Source organism: Ranitomeya variabilis, chromosome 5 (genome assembly GCF_051348905.1).
Source record: "Ranitomeya variabilis isolate aRanVar5 chromosome 5, aRanVar5.hap1, whole genome shotgun sequence".
Taxonomy (NCBI): domain Eukaryota; kingdom Metazoa; phylum Chordata; class Amphibia; order Anura; family Dendrobatidae; genus Ranitomeya; species Ranitomeya variabilis.
The window spans coordinates 263,366,058-263,393,272 of NC_135236.1; the positions used below are offsets into that span (position 1 = coordinate 263,366,058).

A 27,215-nucleotide genomic window follows, 5' to 3' on the forward strand; every position below is an offset into this window, starting at 1 on the left:
CACCCATACACATCACACACACCACACGCATGTATACTCATTACATACATGTGTATATACAGTACACCCATACACATCACACACACCACACACACACACGAATGTATACACATTACATATGTGTATATACAGTACACCCATACGCATCACACACCACACACGCATGTATACATTACATACATGTGTGTATACAGTACACCCATACACATCACACACACCACATGCATGTATACTCATTACATACATGTGTATATACAGTACACCAATACACATCACACACCACACACGCATGTATACATTACATACATGTGTATATACAGTACACCCATACACATCACACACCACACACGCATGTATACACATTACATATGTGTATATACAGTACACCCATACACATCACACACACTACACATGCATGTATACACATTACAAACATATAAATATATACATCACACACAGATATATACAAATTATACATATATACATAGTACACACATGTATGTAAACATATATTACACACACATTCCCCTTTGAATAATACTCATCAACACATTGTTTTCTATAAGTCTGGTTATCACTTGACGTTTTTAGTTTTGTTCCCAGTTCTTTGGAAACTGTAAAGAGCGTTGAGAATAAAAGTACTGAGATATCAACAGACAAACTATTCCCTCTGGCACAAACTATCATCTCACATACCAAGTAAGTAAAATTCTTGTTGCACTTTCTAGTACTCATCTGAGCCACTTGCCATGCCTGTATGATTTCATGCAGGGAGCTATTGCCAGGTGGCTGTTCAGATATCATTCAGCATTATCTGATCATATGAGTGTGTCCATGCCCCTGAACTGCAATGGGACAAGGCAAAAGCCGTTTTTTTTTTTTTTATGACTTCCATAAAGTGACATCATGTGCTGTCCTGGACTCTGATATCACATTATTCGCCCAAGTATTTATCAGTACTGTCTGCACAACATGTCAGGTGCGTCATCATACAGTAAACAGGAGTTTGCCACCCAGGTCACCTCTCACCTCATGAAGCACCCGCTGCTGGTTCATTCTTTGGTGTTTAGCAATAAAGTGTCCTATCGTAGTGTTCACAGTGAAATTGGCAGCAGTAACATAAAGATTTACTTTTACTGCAAGTCCAAGTCCACACCCCGAGTACAAGCTTGATGAAATGTTTTTAAAGGACTTAATTCATTATCAAAGCACCATACATTGATGCTCCATATGTTAAAGGGAATCAGTCACCGGTTGTCGAATAGACACACGGTAATCAAGGGGCTTGGAAAACATTACTCTAGTGTTCATGGCCGCCGCAGAAATATTTTTCTACAGAGAAGAAACAAAACCAACAAGTAAATATTAACGACAAAATTAGGCAACATTTTTATTGCAATAAAAGATCAAAAAGTTCTTGTGTAACATTTTATATGGCTATCTAATGTGCATAACAGTGTCCCGACTCTCCTCCAATGGCAGATGTAAGGGGGTGATGGATCATTTCCGATCTTTTGTATTCAAGGGAACTAAAGTCTTTTGGAAGTGGTTTATTCTCCCTCCTCATTAACAGGTCTGGCAAAGTGTGCATGTGTGCGAGAAAGGCTGTAGGCCAAATGAGTATACACTCGATAGGTGTACAGTTACCTCTAATGTAACCGTTCAGGTGAAGGCAGGTAACACAGTTGCAGAATTATTAAGACAGAACTTTTTAGGAACCGTGCTGAGAAATAGAAACATTTGGGTCACTTTTCTTTTATGTCTTGGAGCATTAGTAGCCACTTTTAGGGCAAAATGGTACACAGCATTCATGGAGTTAGAGCGCAAAGAAAAAGTGGGCTTTCTTAATATTCAGAACCCTTTTTGTGACTGTGTTGCTCTTTGGCACGAAAAGTGGTAAAAAAATTGAGCCAAAATTTTGGAGTACTCAAAAATACATCAGGGAGGGGAACTGGAGTAAAGATTTAAAAAGTCGCAATTGATGAATCAGGCAAAAACTTCTAGAATTGCTTGACTTCACCCACAAAGAGAAAAAAAACAAACAGGTGAGCATATTTAAAATAGACTTAAAAAAGGTGCAAACATAAGGAAGGTGCAAACACATAAAACTAGGCAAAAAATAAGTGCAAAGGCAATGATGAATTAAAGCCTTATATGTTGTCATGTATAACAACTAAGTTCCAGTTTAACTAATTTATTGAAATTCATTTATTACAAAATATACAGGATTTGAAAATAATCAGACACATTTTTAGCAATTTTTTATTATCTTTTTAGAGCCACCATATGTTTGTATACAGTTAAATTAATTATTAAACCTATAACAAGTCTCCAAAGTAAAATATAATATATTCCACTAGGAAATTAACTAAATAAAAAAATCCAAAGGTGTTCTTTTCAAAGATGCACAAAACTGTGGTGGACCGCACTTATGTGCACACTTAAAAAGACATAGCCGGGTCATACGCTAGACAGCATCCAAAGTGCCCCATCTGCCTTATTACAGGGAATCTTCCATCGGGGGTTCCATCTGAATGTAAGCGATCAGTGTTGAGCGCAGGATAAATGTTCGACGAGCATTTCTGCGATCTTTGGGAGGTAGAAAGAACAAATCAACAGCAGGTGAAGAATTGGTTTTATTTATTTTTTACGCCATTCCTCATGCAGCGTAAGTGATTAGACAACTTTGTTCTTTGGGTCGGTCCGATTACAACGATACCAGATTTATATATTTTTTTTAATGTTTGGCTGCAGTCACACACTAAAAGATGCTTTTCTTGAAAAAACAAGTTTTGGCATCTCCATATTTTGAGAGGTATAATTTTTCTACATTTATGCTGAAAGAGTCATGTGAGAGCTTGTTTTTTTACAGAACGCGTTGGCGGTTTTTTTGGTACCATTTTCGGGAAAATAAGATATTTCGATCACTTTTTATTTCGATTTTTAGGAGACAGAATGAACAAAAACCAGCAATTCGGAATTTTTTTTGTTGTTATGCCGATCACCATGTTGTAAAGATGAAAAGGCAGCTTTATTCTTTGAGTTAGTACAATTACAGCAATACTAGGTTTATAGTATTTTTCAGGTTTTGGCACTTTTACATAATAAAAACTATTTTATAGAACAAATAACTGTTTTTTCATTGCTTTATTCTGAGAGCTACAGCTGTTTTATTTCTCTGCTGATTGAGCAGTATGGCAGCAGCTCATTTTTTGCACGACCAGATGACGTTTTCAGCTATAACATTTTTACCTACATTCAACTTTTTGATCGTATTTTATTCCACATTTTGTTCAGCGGTATCATGAAAAAGCATAGTTTTTGCCACTTTTTTATGGTGTTCACTGAAGGATTTAAGTAGTGTAACAGTTTTAAAGGGCGTGTCATTCTGGACGCGGCGATATCAAGTATGTGTACTTTATTTGTTTTTACGTAAATATACCTATTTATTGGTATAATATTTTTTTCCATTTTTAATTATTTTGTGATTTTTTTTTTTAGAGTTTTACAATTTTATTTAATTTTTTTTAAAACTTCCTTGCTTAGTCCCTCTATAAGGCCAGGGTCACGCTTGCAATGCGAGAAACTCGCATGAGTCTCTCGCATCAATACCGGGCACTGCCGCCAGCACTCAGGACTGGAGTGTGTGGCTGCATGTATTTCTGTGCAGCTGAATGCTCCGGTCCCGAGTGCCAGCGGCAGTGCTGGGTATTTATGCGAGATACTCGTGCAAGTATCTCACATTGCACTCGCAAGTGTGAACCCGGCCTAAGACTTTAACTTTTATTACTCATAATTGCTGGTATAGTGCATTGCAAAGTTTTTTACCTGTCAATTCTGCACTGACTGAAGACTGAGACCATGTTTTTGGCATGGTCTAAACAGCCTCCCATAGCTTGCATACCCGGAGGGTGTCATGACTACCTCGGGTTACCATGACAATGATTCGGCCCTCTCGATGATGTCATATGGGCGCCGATAGGGTGGTAGAGGAAACCCCTTTCCCTCTCCTAGCCACCTAAATGTTGTGATTAATTGCGGCATTTAGGGGGTTAAATAACCAGGGCTGTGCGGGCGCCGCTCCTGGCTGTGACGGCTGTGGCTCGGCTATCAAGGAAGCCGAACTCCCAGCAGCAAATATGCAGGCATCACTCCTGTGCTCGCACGATCACAATGACGAACCTGTATGTCAAAGGTCGGCAACCCCTACCCGACCATGACATATAGGTCATAAAAAGGTTAAAATAATTAGAAAACCATGTATCATTTCCTTTACACTTAAATACTTGCTACTTTGTGTTGGTGTATCACATAAAGTCCCAATAAAATACACTAAAAGGGGAATTCCCATCTCCAAGATCCTATCCCAATATGTACTAGGTGTAATAATAATATACAGCTCTGGCAAAAATTAAGAGACCACTGCAAAATGTTCAGTTTGTCTGATTTTTCTCTTTATAGGTATATTTTTAAGTAAAATGTAAATTGTTCTTTTATTTTATAAACTACTGACAACATGTCTCCAAATTTCCAAGCAATACATTTTGTATTTTTTTTTCTGAAAAGGAGAAATGGTCAAAATTAAAAAAAACCCAGGGCTTTCAGACCTCAAATAATGCAAAGAAAACAAGTTAATAATCATTTAGAAACAACAATACTAATGTCTTAACTCGGGAAGAGTTCAGAAATCAATATTTTGTGGAATAACCATGATTTTTATTCACAGCTTTCATGCGTCTTGGCATGCTTTCCACCAGTCTTTCACACTGCTTCTGGCGCAAAAATGTAAGCAGTTCTTCTTTGTTTGATGGCTTCTGACTATCCATCACCCTCTTGATTACATTCCAGAGGTTTTCAATGGGGTTCAGGTCTGGAGATTGGGCTGCCCATGACAGGGTTTTAATGTGGTGGTCTCTTAATTTTTGCCAGAGCTGTATATCAAATACCTCCAATTAGAAATGTAGTATAGTTCTTCTGATTCGCTTATCTCATGTACAGGGCATTGCAGTATCTTAGCTATCCGTGGTTATGACCTGTGCTGGTAGCATAAAACAATGTGAAGAGAGTTGGGTAAAGGGTGCACTGGCACCTCAGTCATATTCCCTGATCCTTTTTATCGCTTGTACATTCCTCTTCACTTTCTGGCATTCTAGATTAAATCTTTTTACACTGCATGATGAAATAACTTCTGCACAAATCCACCAGACACAGACAATTACTACGCAGATTACGCAACTGACCTACTTTGTTCTATGTTTTATTTATTACAGACTCTTCACAGACCTCTGTTTCCAAAAATCTGTAAAGGGACATGAAAGCCGCCATTACTTCCATTACTTAAAACCTTACATTTACTCCATGCCAAGGTCAATGGCAGATATTTGTATCTAAAATACAGCAATCCTGTGGGGTTTCCCATAAAAGGATTCTACCTGATCAAGAAGAAAGTGAATGAGGCTTCTGCTTGGGAGCAACACAGAGAAACATATGGAAACTCACTCTAGAGATTAATGGTGGACTCTACTTGAACAACACCCACCCCGTAATGATAAGATAAAGAATAGTTTATAGGATGGAGGTATTATTTTTTTTCCCAAAAAATTGTTTGCTTACAGTTAGATGTAGTTGCGTTTAATGGGATCTGTCCTTACAGGGAGTAGACGTAATGTCTTGTCATATGATGACAAGAAGACACTAAGCAAGTGAGGAGACTTCCATACAATATTGCTGTATGTATCTACACATCTGTCATAATCACACAGATTCCAATTTTACCACTTATCTTATTTTCACTGGACATCCCTTTTATCCCCTACCTGTGATACTGACACTGATTTATGGGGGGGGGGGGGCAACCACTGGGACCTGCACAAATCAGAAGAACAGGAAATGTTTACGCCTTACGGGGCACTTTTATTCCCATTATAAAATAGAGGAGTAGGTTGAATGTTCGAATGCGCTGACGGAAAAAAGTTGATCGCAGCGCTCGACAGCCCCATAGAAGACGAATGGAGCAGCAGTCAATTTTAAAACTAAGTACATCATGCCTAAGAAGTATATTTCATATTATGAAATTGGTGATAGATCTGCTTTAAAAAGGACCTTTCACCAGTTAAACTTGCCACATTATAATAAAGTGGCTACAGAGCTAAATAAAACATACGGTCGATTTTATTTTTTAGTTTCTCATCCCTGTTGCAGAGATATTAGCTTATAACATTTAGATTCTAATTTTCAATAAAAGCAAGGGGACACAAGCAGAGTCCCCATTGAGGACGTTTACTTTTCCCTTACATGATGATGCAGGTAGCATCATGCAACAAAAAAAATAACACCAGTTCCCCCACTCCACAGAGAATGTCAGACCCAACTTTCTCTGTGTGAGACATGTAATGACAGACAATCATGCTCGCTTCACTAATCTCACTGCTAGCACCTGCTGTGATTATAAGCAAAGGGGGGAAATAAAGCAGATCTATGTGTCATTACAAATACCTCTTACAGCTCACATTTTACGGCAGTCAGTGTGGTGGGAGGGAAGTTGATCAGAGCTGACAGCCTCGTGAAATGAAAGCTGCAAGTGCAGAAGTGTTTGTAATGAAACACAGCTCTGCTCTTCTCATCACCCCCACTTGTAATCAATGACATGTCTCACAGTAGAAATCTTGTTCTGACCATCTCTGAAAGTGTGTTTTTTTTCCACTACATGATGCCTCGTGCTTATATTTAGAGAATGTCATGCTGAAGAAAATATAAACACCTCCAGGGAAGAATCTCTGGTCTTAGTTGGAACTAGAATTTAAACTTTACAAGCTAATATCTCTGCAACAGAGATGAGAAATAAAAAAATAAAAACTAGATTTAACTCAGATCTGCAGTCACTATTTTGTGATGCCGTCAGTTTAATATGCTAAACCTGGAGAAAGGGCCTTTAACCTTATAACAAATCTATACACGTAGACCCCAATTCATCAAATTGTTTTCACCAGATTCCTGGGGTAAAACACTTTGAAAAGTTGCAAAACGTTTACGCCACTTGAAGTTTTGCAACTTTTGGTGCTTTCACACCAGCCCAGGACATGTTGAGGCAAAGCCTGCCCAACAAATTCTTCAAAAGTTAGACCACTTTTCTGGCATAACTTACACAAGAAATATACTCCATTACCTGACTGGAGTAACATTTTTGGTTAGGCGCAAGGAAGCACATGCCACAGATAAGAAGCACCTAGTTCATTACAGGGGCTGTCTGGCCTTAGGCTACTAGTCTGCAGTCACCCTATATGACTGCAGACTTGCGAATCCTCACATTGTGTGCACCATGGCAGCTAAAATGACTCCAGCCTGTCCCATGGGAACAATAGAGTTTGATGACAGCGTGCAATGTGAAGTCCCTCGTGGAATATCATGGACAAAATACAATAACAGCAAGTGAAGAAGTAAAAGAGCACCGGAGAATAAAAATTACCTACTGTGTATATGAGAAACGTAATTCTCCTGTAGATTAATAACTGGGTATTAGAAGTCTCAAAGGACTTGACAGAACTCAGAGGTGGCTTTGAGGAAATTCCTAATTTATTGTGTTGCCTTTATAACAACCCTTTGCTGTTGGTAAACATTTTTATAAAGAGAAAGTCTGAACCGCCTTTCCTTCAAAATGAGGTCTACACAAGATGAGATGTGCACTGTGCCCGCCATAATACTGCTGTGAAGAGAAAGTCAAGTGTGCTCCAGAGAGCCAGCCACGACTTTCTTCAGCTACAATATGCACCTAACAGCTAGCGAGAATTACCCTAGGTAAGTACACAGAATTCTTACCTCCCCCATAGCACCCCAGCTCAATCCTCCTCTCCTATAGCAACTACACAGAGGTGAGCGCTGTAGATCTCCTTGCTGATCTTTTCTGCGGGAATAGCAATTTCCATCCTATATAATGTTACTTATCTCTGTATAGTCAGTGCCTAATGGTGTTTTATTTATTATTATTATTATTATTATTTATTTTTATAATTATTGACACATTAGTATAATAATTACATCGATATGAACAAATGGAGTTACTATGTGCCAGTTAGGAAAATTCCAGTAGAATGAAACTATAACTGGCCAGGCTGGTCACAGATGTTCTGTATAGTTACCATAATGCAGGTGGATTTATTGTACTCTGCAAATCTTACCCTTTGTCAATAACTTTTTCTAGTATCTGGTATTAGGTTATTTACAAACCTTTGTGCCTTGTTTGCTTCTAGACAACTGCCAAATTGAGGCCCTTTATCTTGCAAAACAAGGCTACATGTCATGGCCGTGCCAATAAACAAAGTTGTCCAGATCCAATTAGGTGAAAGACACTACGCGTCCTCTGTCCGTGCAGCGCTAACATGAGAAGTAACTTCTCCCACTAGAAAGCACCTTCTGAACTGTAAAAGGCTCATGGGAATCTTAATATAGTAGCAGAGCTATGAGAGGCATGTGCGTGACACACGCGGAGCATGTAGAGGTTATCATGTGTCTGAATAGTAAGCGTAGAATCCGCAGATGTATAGAGCACAAGACCTGTAGAGTGCATTTATGATGTGGACTGGTCTTAATAAGCAGTAGGACTCACACACGACCACATTACAGCTCTGTTCTATACAAACTGTAAGAGCGCTACCATAAAGCTTCACAGGGTGTGTAGCACCCCTGTTTGAGCCTTCAATTTCATACAAATTCATATGCAGGAGACTATTTTCATGTATTCTCATGGAGTCTTTTTCATCCATGAAATAAGATCTCAAATGGGTTGACCACTACAGGACAACTCCTTATGAACAGCCCCAAGGTGGTGGATAAAGTAAAAAAATATACACTGGAATGGCGCTGCTGCCCGGCACTCAGCCCTATACCCCTCACCGGTCTGACATTAATATTGCCACATGACTGCTGCAATCAGAGGAAACTGATTGACAGCAGCTTTCCCAATTTTTATTCTACCACTTTACAATGTTAAAGCCTAAGAAAATGTGCACAGTTATGATATAGATATCTTTTATATAGATAGATATTGATATTTTTTGTTGAAATCATATTTGCAGTTTATAGTTTAAAGCCAACCCTCGATCCAACTGCTATGTCCTGCTATCGCCCAATATCGCTGCTCCCATTCGCTTCCAAACTCCCGGAGCAGCACGTCCACGCTGAACTTTCCTCCCACATCTCATCTAACTTTCTCTTTGACAATTTACAATCTCATTTCCGCCCCCATCACTCAACTGAGACAGCCCTGACCAAAATTACTAACGACCTACTTACAGCCAAAGCTAACGGACAATACTCTGTACTCCTCCTTCTAGACCTGTCCTCTGCTTTCGACATAGTTGACCACTGCCTCCTACTACAGATCCTGTCCTCCTTTGGCATCAAAGACTTCGCCCTATCCTTGATCTCCTCATACCTTTCCAACCGCACATTCAGCGTCTCCCACTCCCACACTACCTCCTCATCCCAGCCTCTCTCTGTTGGAGTCCCCCAAGGCTCTGTTTTAGGACCCCTACTCTTCTCAATCTATACACTTGGCCTGGGACAACTCATAAAGTCCCATGGATTCCAGTATGACCTTTATGCTGATGACACTCAGGTCTACCTTTCTGGCCCAGATGTCACCTCTCTGCTGTCCAAAATCCTGGAGTGTCTATCAGCCATATCCTCCTTCTTCTCCTCTTGCTTCCTCAAACCCAATGTGGAAAAATCTGAACTCATCATCTTTCCTCCATCTCATAGATCTTCCTTACCTGACCTCAGTGGCGTAACTACAAAGTTATGGGCCCCGGTGCGAACTTCCAAATGGGCCCCCCCACCATAAAATTCAATGTAACCCCCATAGAATACAATGCAGCCCCCCTCATAGTATAATGCAGCCCCTCCATACAGGGGCAGTGAGAAAGACACGAGCAAATGGTGACGAGGGGGCAGGGGAGAGGGCACAAGGGGGCAAGGAAGACAGGCACAAGGGGACACATGGGGGCTAGGAGGCAGGGGAGAAGGTTACAAGGGACTAGTGGGCAAGGAGACTGACACAAGGGGACAATGGAGACTGACACAAGGGGCACACGGGGACAAGTGGGCAAGAGAGACTGACACAAAGGGCACACGGGGACTATTGGACAAGGGAGACTGGCACACGGGGACACAGGGACTAGTGGGCAAGGGAGACTGACACACGGGGAATAGTGGGCAAGGGAGACTGATACAAGGGGACTAGTGGGCAATGGAGACTGACACAAGGGGACACGCGGGGACAAGGGACAAGCACAAGGGGACAAGGGAGACAGGCACAAGGGGACACACAGGGACTAGTGGGCAAGAGACTGACACAAGGGGACAAGGGATACAAGCACAAGGGGACACACAGGGACAAATGGGAAAGGGAGACTGACACACAGGGACTAGTGGGCAAAGGAGATTGACAAAAGCACAAGGGGACAAAGGAGACTGACACAAGCACAAGGGGACATAGGAGACAGGCACATGGGGACACACAGGGACTAATGGGCAAGGGAGACTGGCACATGGGGACACAAGCATAAGGGAGACAGGCTCAAGGGGACACACGGCCCCCTGACCTGCCAGAGCCGCTTGCAGCTGCGACCGTGGTAGTTACGCCGCTGCCTCACACACACACATTCTACAGATATCACACACACACTACAGATATCACACACACACATCATACTACAGATATCACACACACACATCAGTTATCACACACACACACTACAGATATCACACACACACATACTACAGATATCACACACATACACACACACACACACACACACACTACAGATATCACACACACACTACAGATATCACACACACATCATATTACAGATATCACACACATACTAGTTATCACACACACTACAGATATCACACACACACACACACTACAGATATCACACACACACACACATACTACAGATATCACACACACACTACAGATATCACACACACACTACAGATATCACACACACACATCATATTACAGATATCACACACATACTAGTTCTCACACACACACACTACAGATACCACACACACAGAGACATACTACAGATATCACACACACACTACAGATATCACACACACACACATACTACAGTTATCACACACACTACAGATAACACACACACACACACACCAGAGATACCAGCTCATATACACAACTCACAATCTCCTCTCTGGTACAGGGGTGGCTGATGTAAACCGGCTGCAGCGCCTCGGCTTCTCCTGACTAAAGCGGCTCTGTCCCGCACCTCCCCCCTGCTCTCGCCTTCTGTCCCGGGGTTATTTTGGCTTTCTCTTAAATACGATCTTATTCAGACGTACATGAGATGTATGAGGGGGGAAAAATACAGACTGAGAAGCTGTCTCATCGTGATGACTGGAGCTGCTTCCTGTCTCTCACGTGCCCCGGCTGCCCCCTTCCCCTAGATACGCCTCGGACTGTTGCCGTGCAGGAGGAATCTCCTGCACTGCAACATGGTGTTGGGTGCCAGCACAGCCCGCACAGTGGTCTATCCAGCACAGCCCGCACAGTGGTCTATCCAGCACAGCCCGCACAGTGGTCTATCCAGCACAGCCCGCACAGTGGTCTATCCAGCACAGCCCGCACAGTGGTCTATCCAGCACAGCCCGCACAGTGGTCTATCCAGCACAGCCCGCACAGTGGTCTATCCAGCACAGCCCGCACAGTGGTCTATCCAGCACAGCCCGCACAGTGGTCTATCCAGCACAGCACGCATCTCTCCCCCCCCCCCCCCGACAATGCCCCCACAGTCCAGTAAAAAACAAACAAAAAAAAAACACTCTCCTTACCTTTCCTCTTGCCAGCGTTGCTTCCTGCTCCGGTCTCAGGCTCGGCTGCAGTCTGCCCGGGACACAGCAGGTGTGCGATGATATGACATCATCGCGCACCCGCAGTGTCAGAGGCAGAGCGGGGAATGATGGGAGAGGGAGTGTCTGTAGACGCTCTCTCCTCCGTCATTGCATTCAAATGTACCGGCGTCATAGACGCCAGTATAGTTGAATGCGACGGCAGAGGGGGTGAGTCGGCGGTGGCGGGGGGAGGCGGATCGAGCGGCCCATGACTGGCACCGGCTCTTCTGGCATTTGCCAGAAGTGCCCGATGGCCAGTCCGGCCCTGCTCTGACCTGCCGGACCCGGGCCCCTGGCAATGGCGACCGCTGCAACCGCGGTAGTTACGCCCCTGTCCATACTGTACAATGGCCACACATAGTGCTCCATACTGTACAATGGCCACACATAGTGCTCCATACTGTAGAATGGCCACACATAGTGCTCTATACCAGAGGTCCCCAACCTTTTTTGCACCAGGGACCGGCTTTAAGCAAGACCAGTTTTCCATGGCCCGGTGGGGGTGGGGCAGGGGCGGGGCTTTGGTCATATGGGGGTGGGGTTATGGAGGGATGGAGCTTAGTGCATACTTATCATATAATTATGACATTTATAATGAGAATGTGATTCAACTTACCATAGGTTCAGAATGAGTGGGAGCACCATGCTTGTTTCCCTGGTGCTCTGCACCATTATTGCCCCATAGCTGTGCCATATAGTGCTCTGCACCATTATTGCCCCATAGCTGTGCCATATAGTGCTCTGCACCATTATTGCCCCATAGCTGTGCCATACAGTGCTCTGCACCATTATTGCACCATAGCTGTGCCATACAGTGCTCTGCACCGTTTATTATTGCCCCATAGCTGTGCCATATAGTGCTCTGCACCGTCCATTATTGCCCCATAGCTGTGCCATATAGTGCTCTGCACCGTCCATTATTGCCCCATAGCTGTGCTGCTGCTGCAATAAAAATAATAAATGACATACTCACCTCTCTTGCTTGCAGCTCCTCGGCGCCATCTTCCCGGCGTCTCTCCGCACTGACTGATCAGGCAGAGGGCAGCGCGCACACTATATGCGTCATCGCGCCCTCTGACCTGCACAGTCACTGTGGAGAGAGAGAGACGCCGGGAAGATGGAGACAGCGCCCGGCGTGTGGAACGCGGACAGGTGACTATGTAATACTTACCTGCTCCCGGCGTCCCGCTCCTTCCCCCGGACAGCTGGTCTTCGGTGCCGCAGCCTCTTCCTCTGTCAGCGGTCACCGTTACCCCTGATTAGAGAAATGAATTATGCGGCTCCGCCCCTATGGGAGGTGGAGCAGCCTATTCATTTCTCTAATGAGCGGTCCCACGTGACCGCTGTACAGGGGAAGAGCTGCTGCACCCGGAGACCGTGGGACGGGGAGGGGGAGCGTCAGGATCGCCGGGACTAGGTAAGTATGCCTCAGCGCCCTCTACCCCTCACCCGCCGACCCCACCGCCGACCGTGACTCGAGTATAAGCCGAGGGGGCACTTTCAGCCCAAAAATTTGGGCTGAAAATCTCGGCTTATACTCGAGTATATACGGTAGCTGTCAGCGGCGCCGCGGACCGGCTGAAAAACCCCAACGGCCCGGTCCTGGTCCGCGGACCGGCGGTTGGGGACCTCTGCTCTATACTGTACAATGGCCACACATGATGCTCCATACTGTACAATGGCCACACATGATATTGCCTACAGTATAATGGCCACACATAGTTACTCCTACACACGCGGCTGAGCTCTGTACACATTGCACATGCGGCTCCCCTCCGTACACCTCGTACACACGCGGCTCCACTCCGTACACCTCGTACACATGCGGCTCCGCTCCGTACACCTCGTACACACGCGGCTCCGCTCCGTACACCTCGTACACACGCGGCTCCGCTCCGTACACCTCGTACACCCGCGGCTCCGCTCCGTACACCTCGTACACCCGCGGCTCCGCTCCGTACACCTCGTACACACCCGGCTCCGCAACATACACCTCATACACACACGGCTCCGCTCCATACACCGCATACACACACGGCTCCGCTCCATACACCGCGGCTCCGCTCCATACACCGCATACACACACGGCTCCGCTCCATACACCGCATACACACCCAGCTCCGCTCCGTACACCTCATACACACCCAGCTCCGCTCCGTACGCCTCGTACACACCCAGCTCCGCTCCGTACGCCTCATACACACCCGGCTCCGCTCCGTACACCTCATACACACCCAGCTCCGCCTTGTACACCTCATACACACACGGCTCCGCACCATAAACCTCATACACACACGGCTCCGCTCCATACACTGCATACACACCCACCTCCGCTCCGTACACCTCGTACACACCCAGCTCCGCTCCGTACACCTCGTACACACCCAGCTCCACTCCGTACACCTCGTACACACCCAGCTCCACTCCGTACACCTTGTATACACCCAGCTCCGCCTTGTACACCTCATACACACACTGCTCAGCGGCATCCACACAAACCCCTCCTGACCTCACACAAAAGCTTACCTTCCTCCAGCACAATGACAACCAGCACTGCACTACTGTCCTGCACTATACGGAAGCCCTTGATCATGTGACTCCGACTCCTCCCCTCCTGTGACCTCATCACAGGTCCTGTGTGCACAGAGCAGCTGCAGCCATAGTTGTGGTGTGCGGCTCTCTGCGGTGGAGGGGCTCTGCTGCGGGACAAGTGCAGTCCCACCCGTGATCGCTCATGCACTGAGAGAGTGCACGCGCACCAGGGCCTGTAAAGAAGATTTATTTAAAGGGCCGGCGGCCCATTTTGTAGCTCAGCGTTCTTAGGGGCCCCTAAGCACTGCGGGCCCCGTCGCAATTGCGACCCCTGCGACCGCGGTAGTTAGGCCCCTGCCTGACCTATCTATAGCAATTACCAGCATCACGCTTTCCCCCATACCGGAAGTCCGCTGCCTCAGAGTAACCCTTGACTCTACCCTGTCCTTGAAAACGCACATCCAAGCTCTTTCCACCTCCTGTCGCCTCCAGCTCAAAAATATCTCCAGAATCCATCCTTTCCTCAACCATCAATCTACTAAAATGCTTGTGCATGCCCTTATCATCTCCCGCCTTGACTACTGCAACATCCTTTTCTGTGGCCTCCCTGCTAACACCATCGCATCTCTCCAGTCCATCCTTAACTCTGCTGCCCAACTAATTTATCTCTCTCCTTGCTACTCCTCCACTTTCCCCTCTGCAAATCTCTTCACTGGCTCCCATTCCCTCAGCGTATCCAGTTCAAATTACTAATACTAACCTACAAAGTCATCCATAACCTGTCTCCTCCATATATCTCTGAATTAATCTCCCAATATCTTCCCTCACGTAATCTACGGTCCTCCCAAGACCTCCTTCTCTCCGCCACACTTATTCGCTCCAAACCCAACTGCCTCCAAGACGTCTCCCGAATATCCGACATCCTCTGGAAGTCTTTGCCCCAACACGTCTGACTATCAAACACATTCGGATCCTTCAGACGGAACCTGAAAACCCACCTCTTCAGCAAAGCCTACAGCCTGCACTGACCCCGCTGCCTCCTCACCACCACTGAAGCTATCGCCTCACCAACACAGGAGCTCCGGCAACCCTCAACCTATTGTCTCCTTCCCCACCATCCTGTAGAATGTAAGCCCGCAAGGGCAGGGTCCTCACCCCTCTGTATCAGTCTGTAATTGTTAGTTTGCTTACTGTAAGTGATATCTGTAATTTGTATGTAACCCCTTCTCATGTACAGCACCATGGAATCAATGGCGCTATATAAATAAATAAATAATAATAATATAGTTACATGTTGAAAAAAGACAAGTCCAAGTTCTACTTTTCTTATATTGAAATGCAAGCCATTGCAATCACAAGAGTAGGAGAAATGTGCACAGGTTGTCCACTCCTTGGACAACTTCGTCTCAAATCCCTCGCTTGGCCCCAATAACATAATAAAGCTTATACTCAACTCCCGCCCTGGCGCCGTCCCCATGGTGTCGGCATTCACTCTCCCTGGGGCTCACATGCTGTGTTGTGACATGTGACATCAACGCCCAATCAACTGTCTCTGCCTTCAAATGTTTTGAGCATAACGAGCATGTCCCAGATCAGCTGCAGCCCTGACTTCCTCTTCATGTTTAAAACATCCAAATGCGGAGATAGTGACGCCGGTGTCACGTGTCAGAACACCGCACGACAGCCCCAGGGAGACCGACTGAAGCCACCGCGGGAACGGTGCTGGCATGGGAGGTGAGTAAAGGCTTTATTATGTTATCAGGGCCAAACATTTTGCTCTATAACATGGTGCCTGCACATTCAAATGGATTTTCACGGTGACATGTTCCCTTTAACCCTTTTATGGCATGGCAATTTTCAATTTTTGTTTTCATTTTTTTACTCCCCTTCTTCCAAGAGCCATAACTTTTGTATTTTTTCATCAATATAGCCGTATGAGAGCTTGTTTTTTGTGAAACGAGTTGTACTTTTGAATCACACTACAGTATTCATTCTTTCATTCTACCACATAGTGTACTGGAAAACGGGGGAAAAATTCCAAGTACGGTATGTTGAAATTGCTCCCCCAAAAATCCAATTTCACAATTGTTTTGGGGGGTTTTAATTTACCATGTTCACAATATGGAAAAACTGACCTGGCAATATGATTCTCCAGTTCAGTACGAGTACACAGATACCAAACATGTATAGTTTATTTTTTATTTAAGTGTTGAAATTTTTTAATTTAAAAAAAAAAAAAAAAGTTTTAGTTTTGTCACCGTTTTCTGAGACCCATAATGTTTTCATTTTTCTGGATATGGGGCTGTGTGAGTGCTTAGTTTTTGCATCCTGAGCTGACGTTTTTACTGATAACATTTTGGGACAGATGCGCTGTTTTATTGCCTCTTATTGCCTTTTATTGCAATGTTGTGGAGGCAAAATTTTTTTCTCATTAGGTTGTTTACCGATTGGATTAATTTACTTTATATTTAGATAGGTCGGAATTTTACAAACGCAGCAATACCAAATATGTGTATTTTTTTTATTGTTTTAATGCTATTATCAGTGTAGCTCCAGCTGTAGATGCTGGGGGTGTTCAAGAGAGTGGAGGCATGGGCAATTGCCCATTTTTACTCCCCACTTAATGCCCTGGAAATGAGCTAAGATTCCTCAGGAACACTGCCAGAAGTTGGTGCCTGGCTATACGTCATTCTTGTAGCAGGTTATAAGAGTCAAAACCTGCTCTCCTAAGCACTAAAGACTATTGTCATTAAGGTGTTAAACAATACTGAGGCTACTATTCTCAGTAAGAGCGGCATTTTGTCTTGAATTTGGAGAAACCAGTTGTCATATTAGTTGTGTTGAGTTATTTAAATTGTTCTTTCTTGATTGTTTTGTTGCAAACTGCAGAAAGTTTGCACATTTTGTTAATAAACTGAATTTGCAATGTTGGTTGAGTTATTTTGTTTGAAACTGATTTTTGGATTATATATTTTTCTTAAAATGAAAAGACAATACATACAAAAAAATGAATGCAACAATTTGTCATTTGTTAAAATGCATGTGGCACAATGGGAGGTCACTTCTGACATTTAGCTCCAGATCACCTCCTGATACACAGTAAATTATCCTGTCATCTAGCACATTCCTACAACTATTAACCCAGTCTCCATAACATCAGCTTTTCTCATCTCTTCTTCAGCAACCTCAATGTCTGATGTAATGTGGGGTTCATCTGGAAATCATTCCTAGTAAAAAAAAAACAACCTGTCCCACGTCATGAGGAATTTGTAGAAAAAGTCTGCCACAGATCAGACACAAGAACAATAGATGAGACGCAAGAGCTATTCATTCCTAATGCTACCACATTCAGGAATATTGAAACCGTATATTTTATATATCTTTAGGCTGTTCTTTCTACTTCATCCTTTCCCCAGTCAACAGTTCCTGTTAAGACATATGGATGGCATTTGCTTGGCAACTTTTAAATTTGACAAACTGGTGAAACAAGAACTTTTCTCACTCTAGCAGATTCGGTATGTTCCCTTTTACACACTTGGTCATACAACTTCATAAGTAGGACCTGCAGTGATCTGTCTTCATTATCAAAGTATACTTGATGGGTTTGTCACTTGAAGAGGTTGTCCACTACTTTAGCATTGATGATGACATATCCTCAGGATAGGTAATCAACGTCTGAATGGTAGGGGTCCGACAACCGGCACCCCACTGATCAGCTGTTATCGGTGTCACTGGCTGGAAGCTTTCCCTTGCCCCGACCACTATCAGAAGATAAAGCAGCTCCACAAGTTAGTACTTCTGGCTGCTGACACCAATAACAGCTGATCAGCGGGGGAGCCGGGTGTCGGACTCTGACCGATCAGACATTGGTAACCTATACTAATAATTTTTATTTTTATAGCACTAGCGTATTCCACAGCACTTTACAATTTTAGAGGGGAATTGTACAAACAGTAAAGTAACAAATAACTCAGATACCAAAAGGAATGAGGGCCCTACTCGCAAGGTTACAATCTATGAGGGAATAGGGGAGATAGACGAAAAGTAAATGGTAAAATATGCTTATATTGCACAGTCCTGCAATAATATAGTAAATAGGGTCTGTACATAACGCTGCATGAACCGGTCACCAGTCAGTATGTGTGCAGTACAGATACAGAGGGCTATTAAGTGCATAGAGTGTGTGAACAGATGTTACGAGGGTCATGATTTTGAAGAAAATCTTGTATGGGTAAAAAAAAAAAAAAATTAGGTAAGTGAGGAGAGATAATGGGTCAGTCTAAAGAAATGGGTTTTTAGGCCAGCTTAAAACTATGGATATTGGGAATTAATTGACTTGTCCTGGGTAGTGCATTCCAAAGAATTGGCGCAGCACGCAAGAAGTCATGGAGACGGGAGTGAGAGGTTCGGATTGCTGAGAATTTATTTTCAAGTTATTAGCACAATGAGAGCACAGGTAGGGTGCTAGACTGAGACGAAGGAGGCGATGTAGGGTGGTGCTGAACCGTGCAGCGCTTTGTGGATGAGAGTGATAAGTTTATATTGAACTCTGTACAGGATAGGCAACCAGTGAAATGACTGGCACAGGTTAGAAGCATCAGTGTAGCAGTTGGAAAGGAATATGATCCTGGCTGCAGCATTCAGGATGGACTGGAGAGGGGAGAGTTTGGTAAGAGATTAGTAGAGAGTTGCAATAGTCCAGATGAGAATGAATAAGAGCAACAGTAAGAGTTTTTGCCGAGTCAAAGGAAAGAAAAGTGTAGGTGACATGATCGAGTGAGTGATTGAATGTGGGGAGTATAAGAAAGATCTGAATCAAATATAACACCAAGGCAGCTGACATGTTGCTGTGTAGTAATGGTGAAACCACACACAGAAATGGCAATAACATACCGGTCATATGTAGGTTAGTGAAGGGAGGAAACACAAGGAGTTCAGTTTTTGACAAATTCAATTTTTGATAGATAGAGGACAGCAGAAAGACAATCACTGGTATTTTGAAATAATGGAGGAATGATGTCAGGAGATAATGTGCGTAATTGGGTGTCATCAGCATTGGAGATGATACTGAAAACCAAATCTACTGATTGTTTGTCCAATAAGGGCCGTGTATAAGGGAAAAAGGAGGGGGCCTAGGACTGAACCTTCAGGAACCCTGACAGTAAAGGGAAGAGGAGAGGAAGATGATCCAGCAAAAGACACAGTGAGTGTCCAGTCAGAGAGGTAGGAGGAGGCCGATAGAGTGGAGCATAATGAGGATGAGCTGGTGATCAACAGCGTTGAATGCTTCAGAGAGATCCAGGAGAATCATCATGGAGTAGTGACCATTAGATTTGGCTGTTAGTAGATCATTAGAGACTTTACTGAGGGTAGTTTCAGTAGAGTGTAACGAGCGGAAACCAGATTGGAAGAATAGGTCATCAGGGCTAAAGTAGTGGAAAACCTCTTTAAATATTACATGTATCTGTTTTCTCACACATAACATTTTTTTTTGATGATCACACATACTCACTAACTCTCTCCCACGGCCTGAATCCTCCTGTACTCAAGCCATGGAGTCACTGCAGAGACATTGGACAACTGCTAATCTGAAATGTTGGGGTTTCTGCCTGTGCGAGGCTTTTTTCCAGTAATGTCCCGGTGGTCTAAGTACTATAAACAATACATGTAGAATATGTCCTATCCCCAAAATTACCAATGTAGTGCAACCAAGTAGCTGGTTTAAAGGAGTTATCAACTTCTTGGACAATCCCTTCTCATGCCCCATTAAAATAAAAAGCTTATAATCACCTCGCGCGCTGGTGCCGTTCCAGTGGTGTCAACACTCGCGTTCCCGGGTCTCATGTGAGGTTGTTATGACATGTGAGCTGGTGCTCAATCCCCGCTTTCAGAGGTATAAGTAATTAACAGGAAGTGAGCATCCAGCCACAGCTCTTATTTCCTGTTAATTACATATACTATACGTCTGAAGGAGGAGACAGTGACACCAGCGCTGATTGGGCGCAGGGCTCAAGTGTCATAACAACCTCACGTGAGCCACAGGAAAATGAGCGCCTACACCACTGGAACGGCAAGGTGGTGGAAGGTGAGTATAAGTGGTTTTTTATTTTAACGGAGCCAAACATCGTGAATGAGAAGAGGTAGTCCAAGTAGGGGACAACCCCTTGATGGAAAATCTGTCAAGATGATCAACTCCACAAACTGTTTATATGATCATTTAGTGTAGTTTGATAAGCCAATTTGTGCCTTTATTTATTAAATATGCCATTCCATCACCCAAAATTCCACAATTTAATCCATACGCAACCCATCCTCAGTGTATTATAGTAACTGGTTCACTCTATTACACCTACTTTGGTCATTAATGAGGATTCTGATCATTGCAATAGCTTGCAGGCAGGAAAATTGGAACCACAGACTACTAGAAAGTGACAAAGATGCCCTTATTAGGATATATTACAGTTGTATTCATTTACATAGTTACATAGTCATTAAGGTTGAAGGAAGACTTTAAGTCCATCTAGTTCAACCCATAGCCTAACCTAACATGCCCTAACATGTTGATCCAGAGGAAGGCAAAAAAAAACCATGTGGCAAGAGTAAGCTCCACCTTGGGGAAAAAAATTCCTTCCCGACTCCACATACGGCAGTCAGACTAGTTCCCTGGATCAACGCCCTATCACGGAATCTAGTGATACACAACTTACATGCACAACTTATTTAAAGGGATTTTCAATATTAAGATAGTTAGAGTCCAAATGCTTTTATATACATAACATAACAAAAAGAAAGAGTATGTAATGATTCCACCCCTCAGTACTGAGCTGTCTGTGCAGTGATTGACAGTTCAGATGTCCAGTCTGGTGCAGGGGCGTGCTGATATACCTGTTTTTATAGACCGCTCGGCAGTGCAATCTGAGACTTGGAGGTGCTGAGCTCTCATCAGGTGCTCATTGATCCCACAATTGTTCAGCTATTTAACTGAGTTGGGAATCCCAGATAGCTGTCAGTTGTAGCTTCAGCTAAGTGTGGTTGCTTTAATCTATGCCTTGTATTTTGCCTATTGATGTATTGCTGCCTGACCTTGGACCTTGTTCTGACTATTCATCTGCTTAACCCTTTTGCTCTGATTTGCTATCCTCCTGGTATTTTGACCTTGGACCATTACCTGACTACGACTTTGTCTCTTCCCTTTGCTTATGACGTACCCTCCTGGTTATTGACCTTGAACTTCTCAACTATCCCGACTCACGGTTTGTTCGTGAGAATTGACTTAGCGTCATAGGGTAATAACCTTCCCTGAGTCCAGCACAGGTTCTCCATCGCTGCTGTCATCTCTGGGCTTTGGCTGCAATGATGATGTCATGTCAACAGCTCACATTACCTCCGCTGCCAATCACTGAGCTTGGCAGCTCATGCCGTCTACATCCGTAGATCCCTCTGAGCTCAGTGATTGGCTGTTGCAGTAATGTGAGCTGTCGATGTTATGTAACCACTGCAGCCAAACCACTGAGCCTGGAGCAGAAGCAGCCGGATACTGGAAAGGTGAGCATCTGTTCTGTTTGTTATGTATATAAAAGCTATTGATGCTTACTTTTCTTAAAGTGGATAACCTCTAAGTATTATTGTAGTTCAGCTTTGGTGAAGTGAATGCGGATTTGCTGCTGGACCAGATACAACTTGTTTATAAAGTTGGCACAGTTTTTTTAAGAAAGCATCCATATTTTAAAATCCAGAACAAACCAGGTAAATGACAAAATTCTGCTTTTTTTAAGTATGAATCTCCGTGTCCCTTGATAACAACCATACATTCCATTATTTAATTTCATATTTTAAGGCACATGGTTTATGTTTTGATATTTTTTTCATGTCTACAGGTCATCAAATGGAATGGTAAAGAAATAAGTTGCATTTTCTGGTTTAGATAATATGCATGTCACATTGATGTAAGCAAACAGCTGCAGGGCAGTCAACAGCTCGGAAAGAGTCACATTATTATTTTAGGGCCTATAATCCTGTAAGAGCTGTAAATAAGCCTCATGTTACCTTCCTAGCTCATCAGCTATGGTGTACAGGTCTTCCACCTTCTGCTGCTTGAACACAGCCATGCTACGCCTTCACGTCAGAGGAACTTCATTGGAGAAGGCTGCGGAAAAACATATACAGTAGTTTGAGTGGTGTGAACAGTTCTGAGACCCAGTGCTAGTGCATCCTTCAGAATTACATAAGCCAACAGTCAAGTTTTATCATGCAAACATATCGCTCAGCATCAACTAAATTATAAAACAAACTGTTGGTATGAGCTAATCCTAATTAGATGTCTTCTTATGGATCACACACTTGTACAATGAGCAAAGTGACACATGTGGGCTGAACCCGTATAGGTAGTGGCGAGTGCCAAGCGTGCATTAGGAAAAAGTTCAGGGATTCTCGGTGTTCAAATATCTTGAAATGTTTAAAGCATTTCTGAAATGGTCTAAGATTTTTAACAAGTATTTGCATGTTCGGTGAGTAATCCAGAGCAGGGGAAGCTGATGTTTTCACATTATCTTTGTGCTGAAATCCCCTTGTAAGCATTACACTGATAGTAGCTTGGAGATATGTTATTTCTGTCAATCAGGCGATCCATTTTACCAATATTCACTACAATCAGGCATAGATATCATATAGCAAAGGTTTAATGTTCTTACCGCAGCTACACAGCATAAAAACTGTGTTGGTAGCTTCATGCCATTTGTTTTCATGGCTGAGCAACTGCATGGCAAACTTACACGACTAAGCACAATGCCAACCGTCAGATGTAGTAGTGTAAAGCTCTAAATTCTGGAATAGTAGAAATATGCTTTTGTGGAATGATGGAGCCTGATAGTCGAGTCCTGTTTTGGTGAATGCAAGGAGGATATTACTTTCCTGACTGCATTGTGACAACTATAGTGTTTGGTAGGATGGATGAGGTTGTTTTTCAGAGGTTGGCCTAGTCTCCCTAGTTTCAATGAAAAGAAATCATAATGTTTCAGCATACTAAGACATTTTGGTTAGTTCTGGGCTTCCACCTTAGTGGGAACAATTTGAGGATGTTATTTTTCTGTTCTAGAGTGACTGTGTCTCAGTACACAAAGCAAGGTCCATTAAGACAGGGTTGGGTGGAAAAACTTGACCTCAAGCACATCGAGAACCTGTGGTATTAATTAGATCAGAGATTGTGAGGCCGGTCCTCTTGTCCATGATCAGTATCACAAATGCTCTTTTGAACGGTCAAAAATTTCCACAGACACCCTCCAAAATCTTGTGGAAAATATTCCCATAACAGTGAAAGAAGTTACAGATGTAAAGAGGAGACCAACGCTGTATTAGTGCCTATTCATTAAGGATGGGATGCCATAAAAGCTCCTGTAGATGCCCAGATCTGTAGGTGAGCCAATACGTTCGTCCATATACTGCATAATGGCATCTGTTTGATACACAAATCATGATGATAATTTCAGATTATTTATCATGTACGTTGCAATCTTTAGTGTAAGCACTAAAGGTATGGTAAAAACGTGATGTGAATAGGGCCTACACTGCTTTTTGGTACTAGAGGCTAATGGGGGTCCTTGTCCTGTTTCCTCTTCTTGTACAATTCCAAAGAAATGTAACTAATATTAGACACGTCAATCTTTTTTGTGCGCAGAACCTGATAAGCCACTTTTCCAGTTGTACAACTATAATTACAGCACAAATTGGCAACATACAGACAGCATACTGTGTATCCGGTATCAGATTCATGTTTGCTCTGTGACTTTCAGGAAGGTCTCACTTGTCATTTGCAGGTGATCTTATGTATATGGTCTTATCTGTGGAGGTACAATGGTGCCGCCATAGAAGTCCTGGAGGCATCTGCTGTACTTCCGGATGCCTCTGATTCATACAAAGGCAGTTTTCTACGCTTGAATATTATGATCAATCGAACAGGAAAAAAAAACGATGGCATGCATGTAATTTGTCATTACACAGAAAAAAAACCTGAAACATGACGATGAGTCACTGCAGAATTAAATTGGGTTTTGAAACTGACCGACAGAAAGATGAAACGACTCTTAAATGTCAAAGTGGAAAAAACCTTACAAAGCAATCTACATTGATTATAATTATAAAAATATAATTATGTCTTCCCTTCATGTCATTATTTATGGTAAATTCTAGTCATGAGTCTACAGTCGCTTGCAAAAGTATTCACCCCCATGGCTTTTTACCTATTTTGTTACATTACAACTTGTGTTTAAATATCTTTGTAATTATTATTATTATTATTATTATTAATTGTTATAGCGCCATTTATTCCATGGCGCTTTACATGTGAGGAGGGGTATACATAATAAAAACAAGTACAATATTCTTAAACAATACAAGTCATAACTGGTGCAGGAGGAGAGAGGACCCATCCCGCGAGGGCTCACAATCTACAAGGGATGGGTGAGAATACAGTAGGTGAGGATAGAGCTGGTCATGCGGCGGTTTGGTTGATCGGTGGTTACTGCAGGTTGTAGGCTTGTCGGAAGAGGTGGGTCTTCAGGCTCTTTTTGAAGGTTTCGATGGTAGGCGAGAGTCTGATGTGTTGTGGTAGAGGGTTCCAGAGTAGGGGTGATACGCGAGAGAAATCTTGTATACGATTGTGGGAAGAGGAGATAAGAGGGGAGTAGAGAAGGAGATCTTGTGAGGATCGGAGGTTGCATGTAGGTAAGTACCGGGAGACGAGGTCACAGATGTATGGAGGACACAGGTTGTGGATGGCTTTGTATGTCATGGTTAGGGTTTGTACTGGAGTCTCTGGGCAATGGGGAGCCAGTGAAGGGATTGACAGAGGGGAGAGGCCGGGGAATAATGGGGGGACAGGTGGATTAGTCAGGCAGCAGAGTTTAGAATAGATTGGAGGGGTGCGAGAGTGTTAGAGGGGAGGCCACAGAGCGGGAGGTTGCAGTAGTCAAGGCGAGAGATGATGAGGGCATGGACTAGGGTTTTTGCAGATTCTTGGTTGAGGAATGTACGGATCTGATTTGTGTATGAGAAGCATGAGCACAAAATGGTCCAAGTTGGTGAAATGAAGCGAAAAAAATATAGGCATACCGTAAATTAAATTTATGGGATCAAATAACTAAAAATTGGCATGTACATATATGTATTCACCGCTTTGCGATAAGGCCCCTAAGAAATTCTGGTGCAAGCAATTACCTTCATAAGTCAAATGCTTAGTGAACGGAAGCCCACCTGTGTGCAATCTAAACGTCCCATGGTCTGTCAGTATATACACATCTTTTCGGAAAGGCCACAGAGGCTGCAACACCATTAAGCAAGAGGCACCACTAACCAAACAACATCATGAAGACCGAGGAGATCTCCAAACAAGTCAGGGGCAAATTTGTTGAGAAGAACAAGGCAGAGTTGGGTTATAAAAAATATCCCAATTTCTGAAGATCCCACGGAGCACCATCAAATTCATTGTCATCAAATGGAAAGAGTATGGTATGACAACAAACCAGCCAAGAAAGGGCCGCCTACCAAAACTCTCAGCCTGGGAAAGGAGGGCATTAATCAGAGAGGCACCACGGAGACCAAAGGTAACCCTGTAGAGTCCCCAAGCATAGACTGGAGTATCTGTCCATATGACCACAATAAGCCATACACTCAATAGGAGGTGGCCTTTATGGAAGGCAGAAAAATGCAATGTTTCTCCTCCAAATACTTGATTGACTAAACTAAATTTGCCACAAATCTGGCTTACTTTACAGAAATAAAAACCTGTCTTACTATCTTTGCACCATTAAGTGTTTTAAACATATTTTTCAACATACCCAACAAGGAGACATGAATTACTTAGTGGACCAAAGTAGGCCAACTAATAGATGTACACTCGCAAAACATTTTCCTTCTGCTTGCAGTTAGGGACTGGTTGTAATGAGGGTAATCCACGTTAGTGCCTGATACCCAAAGCTTATGGGGGGCTGGAAGGGGGTCTATGGCCAGATTATCTTCAGTATAGCCTTGGTCATCAACTTTGGCAGCGTGCATCAACATGCAGGGAGCATTTCTTCAGCTCCGCTGTCAGCAAGTCACATAGTAATTGCCGAAAGCCATTCTCTGCCTCCTGCCCGGTGTTTTCTCTATGACTCAGATGCCCAATGACGTAATTGCGCCAACTCGTCATTTACCAAGTCCCCTTTCAGGAGAGGATTGAAGTAGTGCTGAAAGCGTCATCTGGAGAAGTGCTAAATGTTTTTTTAGCTTAGTGGGGTAGAACACGACATGGGTGTGGGTAGGAGATAGGGCATGTCATTGCAATGAATTGGAAGAGGGGTGGGTGAGAGGACATGGAATTGTAACAAATTGAGGGAGGAAAGGACATGTAATTGTAGTTAATTGGGAAAAGGAAGATCCCAAGGAAAGTCACCCATTGCACTTGTGGTTCTCATCATTTGCCTCACATGTCTCATGTCTAATGTGACATGACTCAGCTTGGATTTCCATGTTTACAGCAGAGAAAATCCATTTCTTGATTCCCTCCAGATAAAGGTTGTGCTGCCCTTGCTGTGGTTCATTGACTAATGCAAATATTCATGTTTGTGAAAGGATTTCTATCACAAAGTATAGCTTAAGCCAGGAAAGTAATACTAAGAGTTCTCCTGACATCTTTTACTCTCTTCTTACATTAGAGGGTTTCTCCAAGGTTCATCCTTTAGGAGTGCACCACTCCTCTGCCTCCGGGCATCTTGTCTGACGGGGGTCGAAAAGAG

The 27,215-nt window shown here is 43.5% G+C and overlaps 1 protein-coding gene across 2 annotated transcripts in view; it reads right to left on the bottom strand.

Moving 5' to 3' along the window:
• The window catches only part of DAPK2 (death associated protein kinase 2), a 104,473-nt gene that overhangs the window by 73,681 nt on the left and 3,577 nt on the right, over positions 1-27,215 (bottom strand). For both annotated transcript variants that reach the window (XM_077264206.1, XM_077264207.1), the window contains exon 2: positions 22,492-22,591. In XM_077264206.1, the coding sequence (XP_077120321.1) occupies positions 22,492-22,553 (62 nt within the window). In that variant the 5' untranslated portion in view covers positions 22,554-22,591. The remainder of the gene's footprint in view (positions 1-22,491; positions 22,592-27,215) is intronic.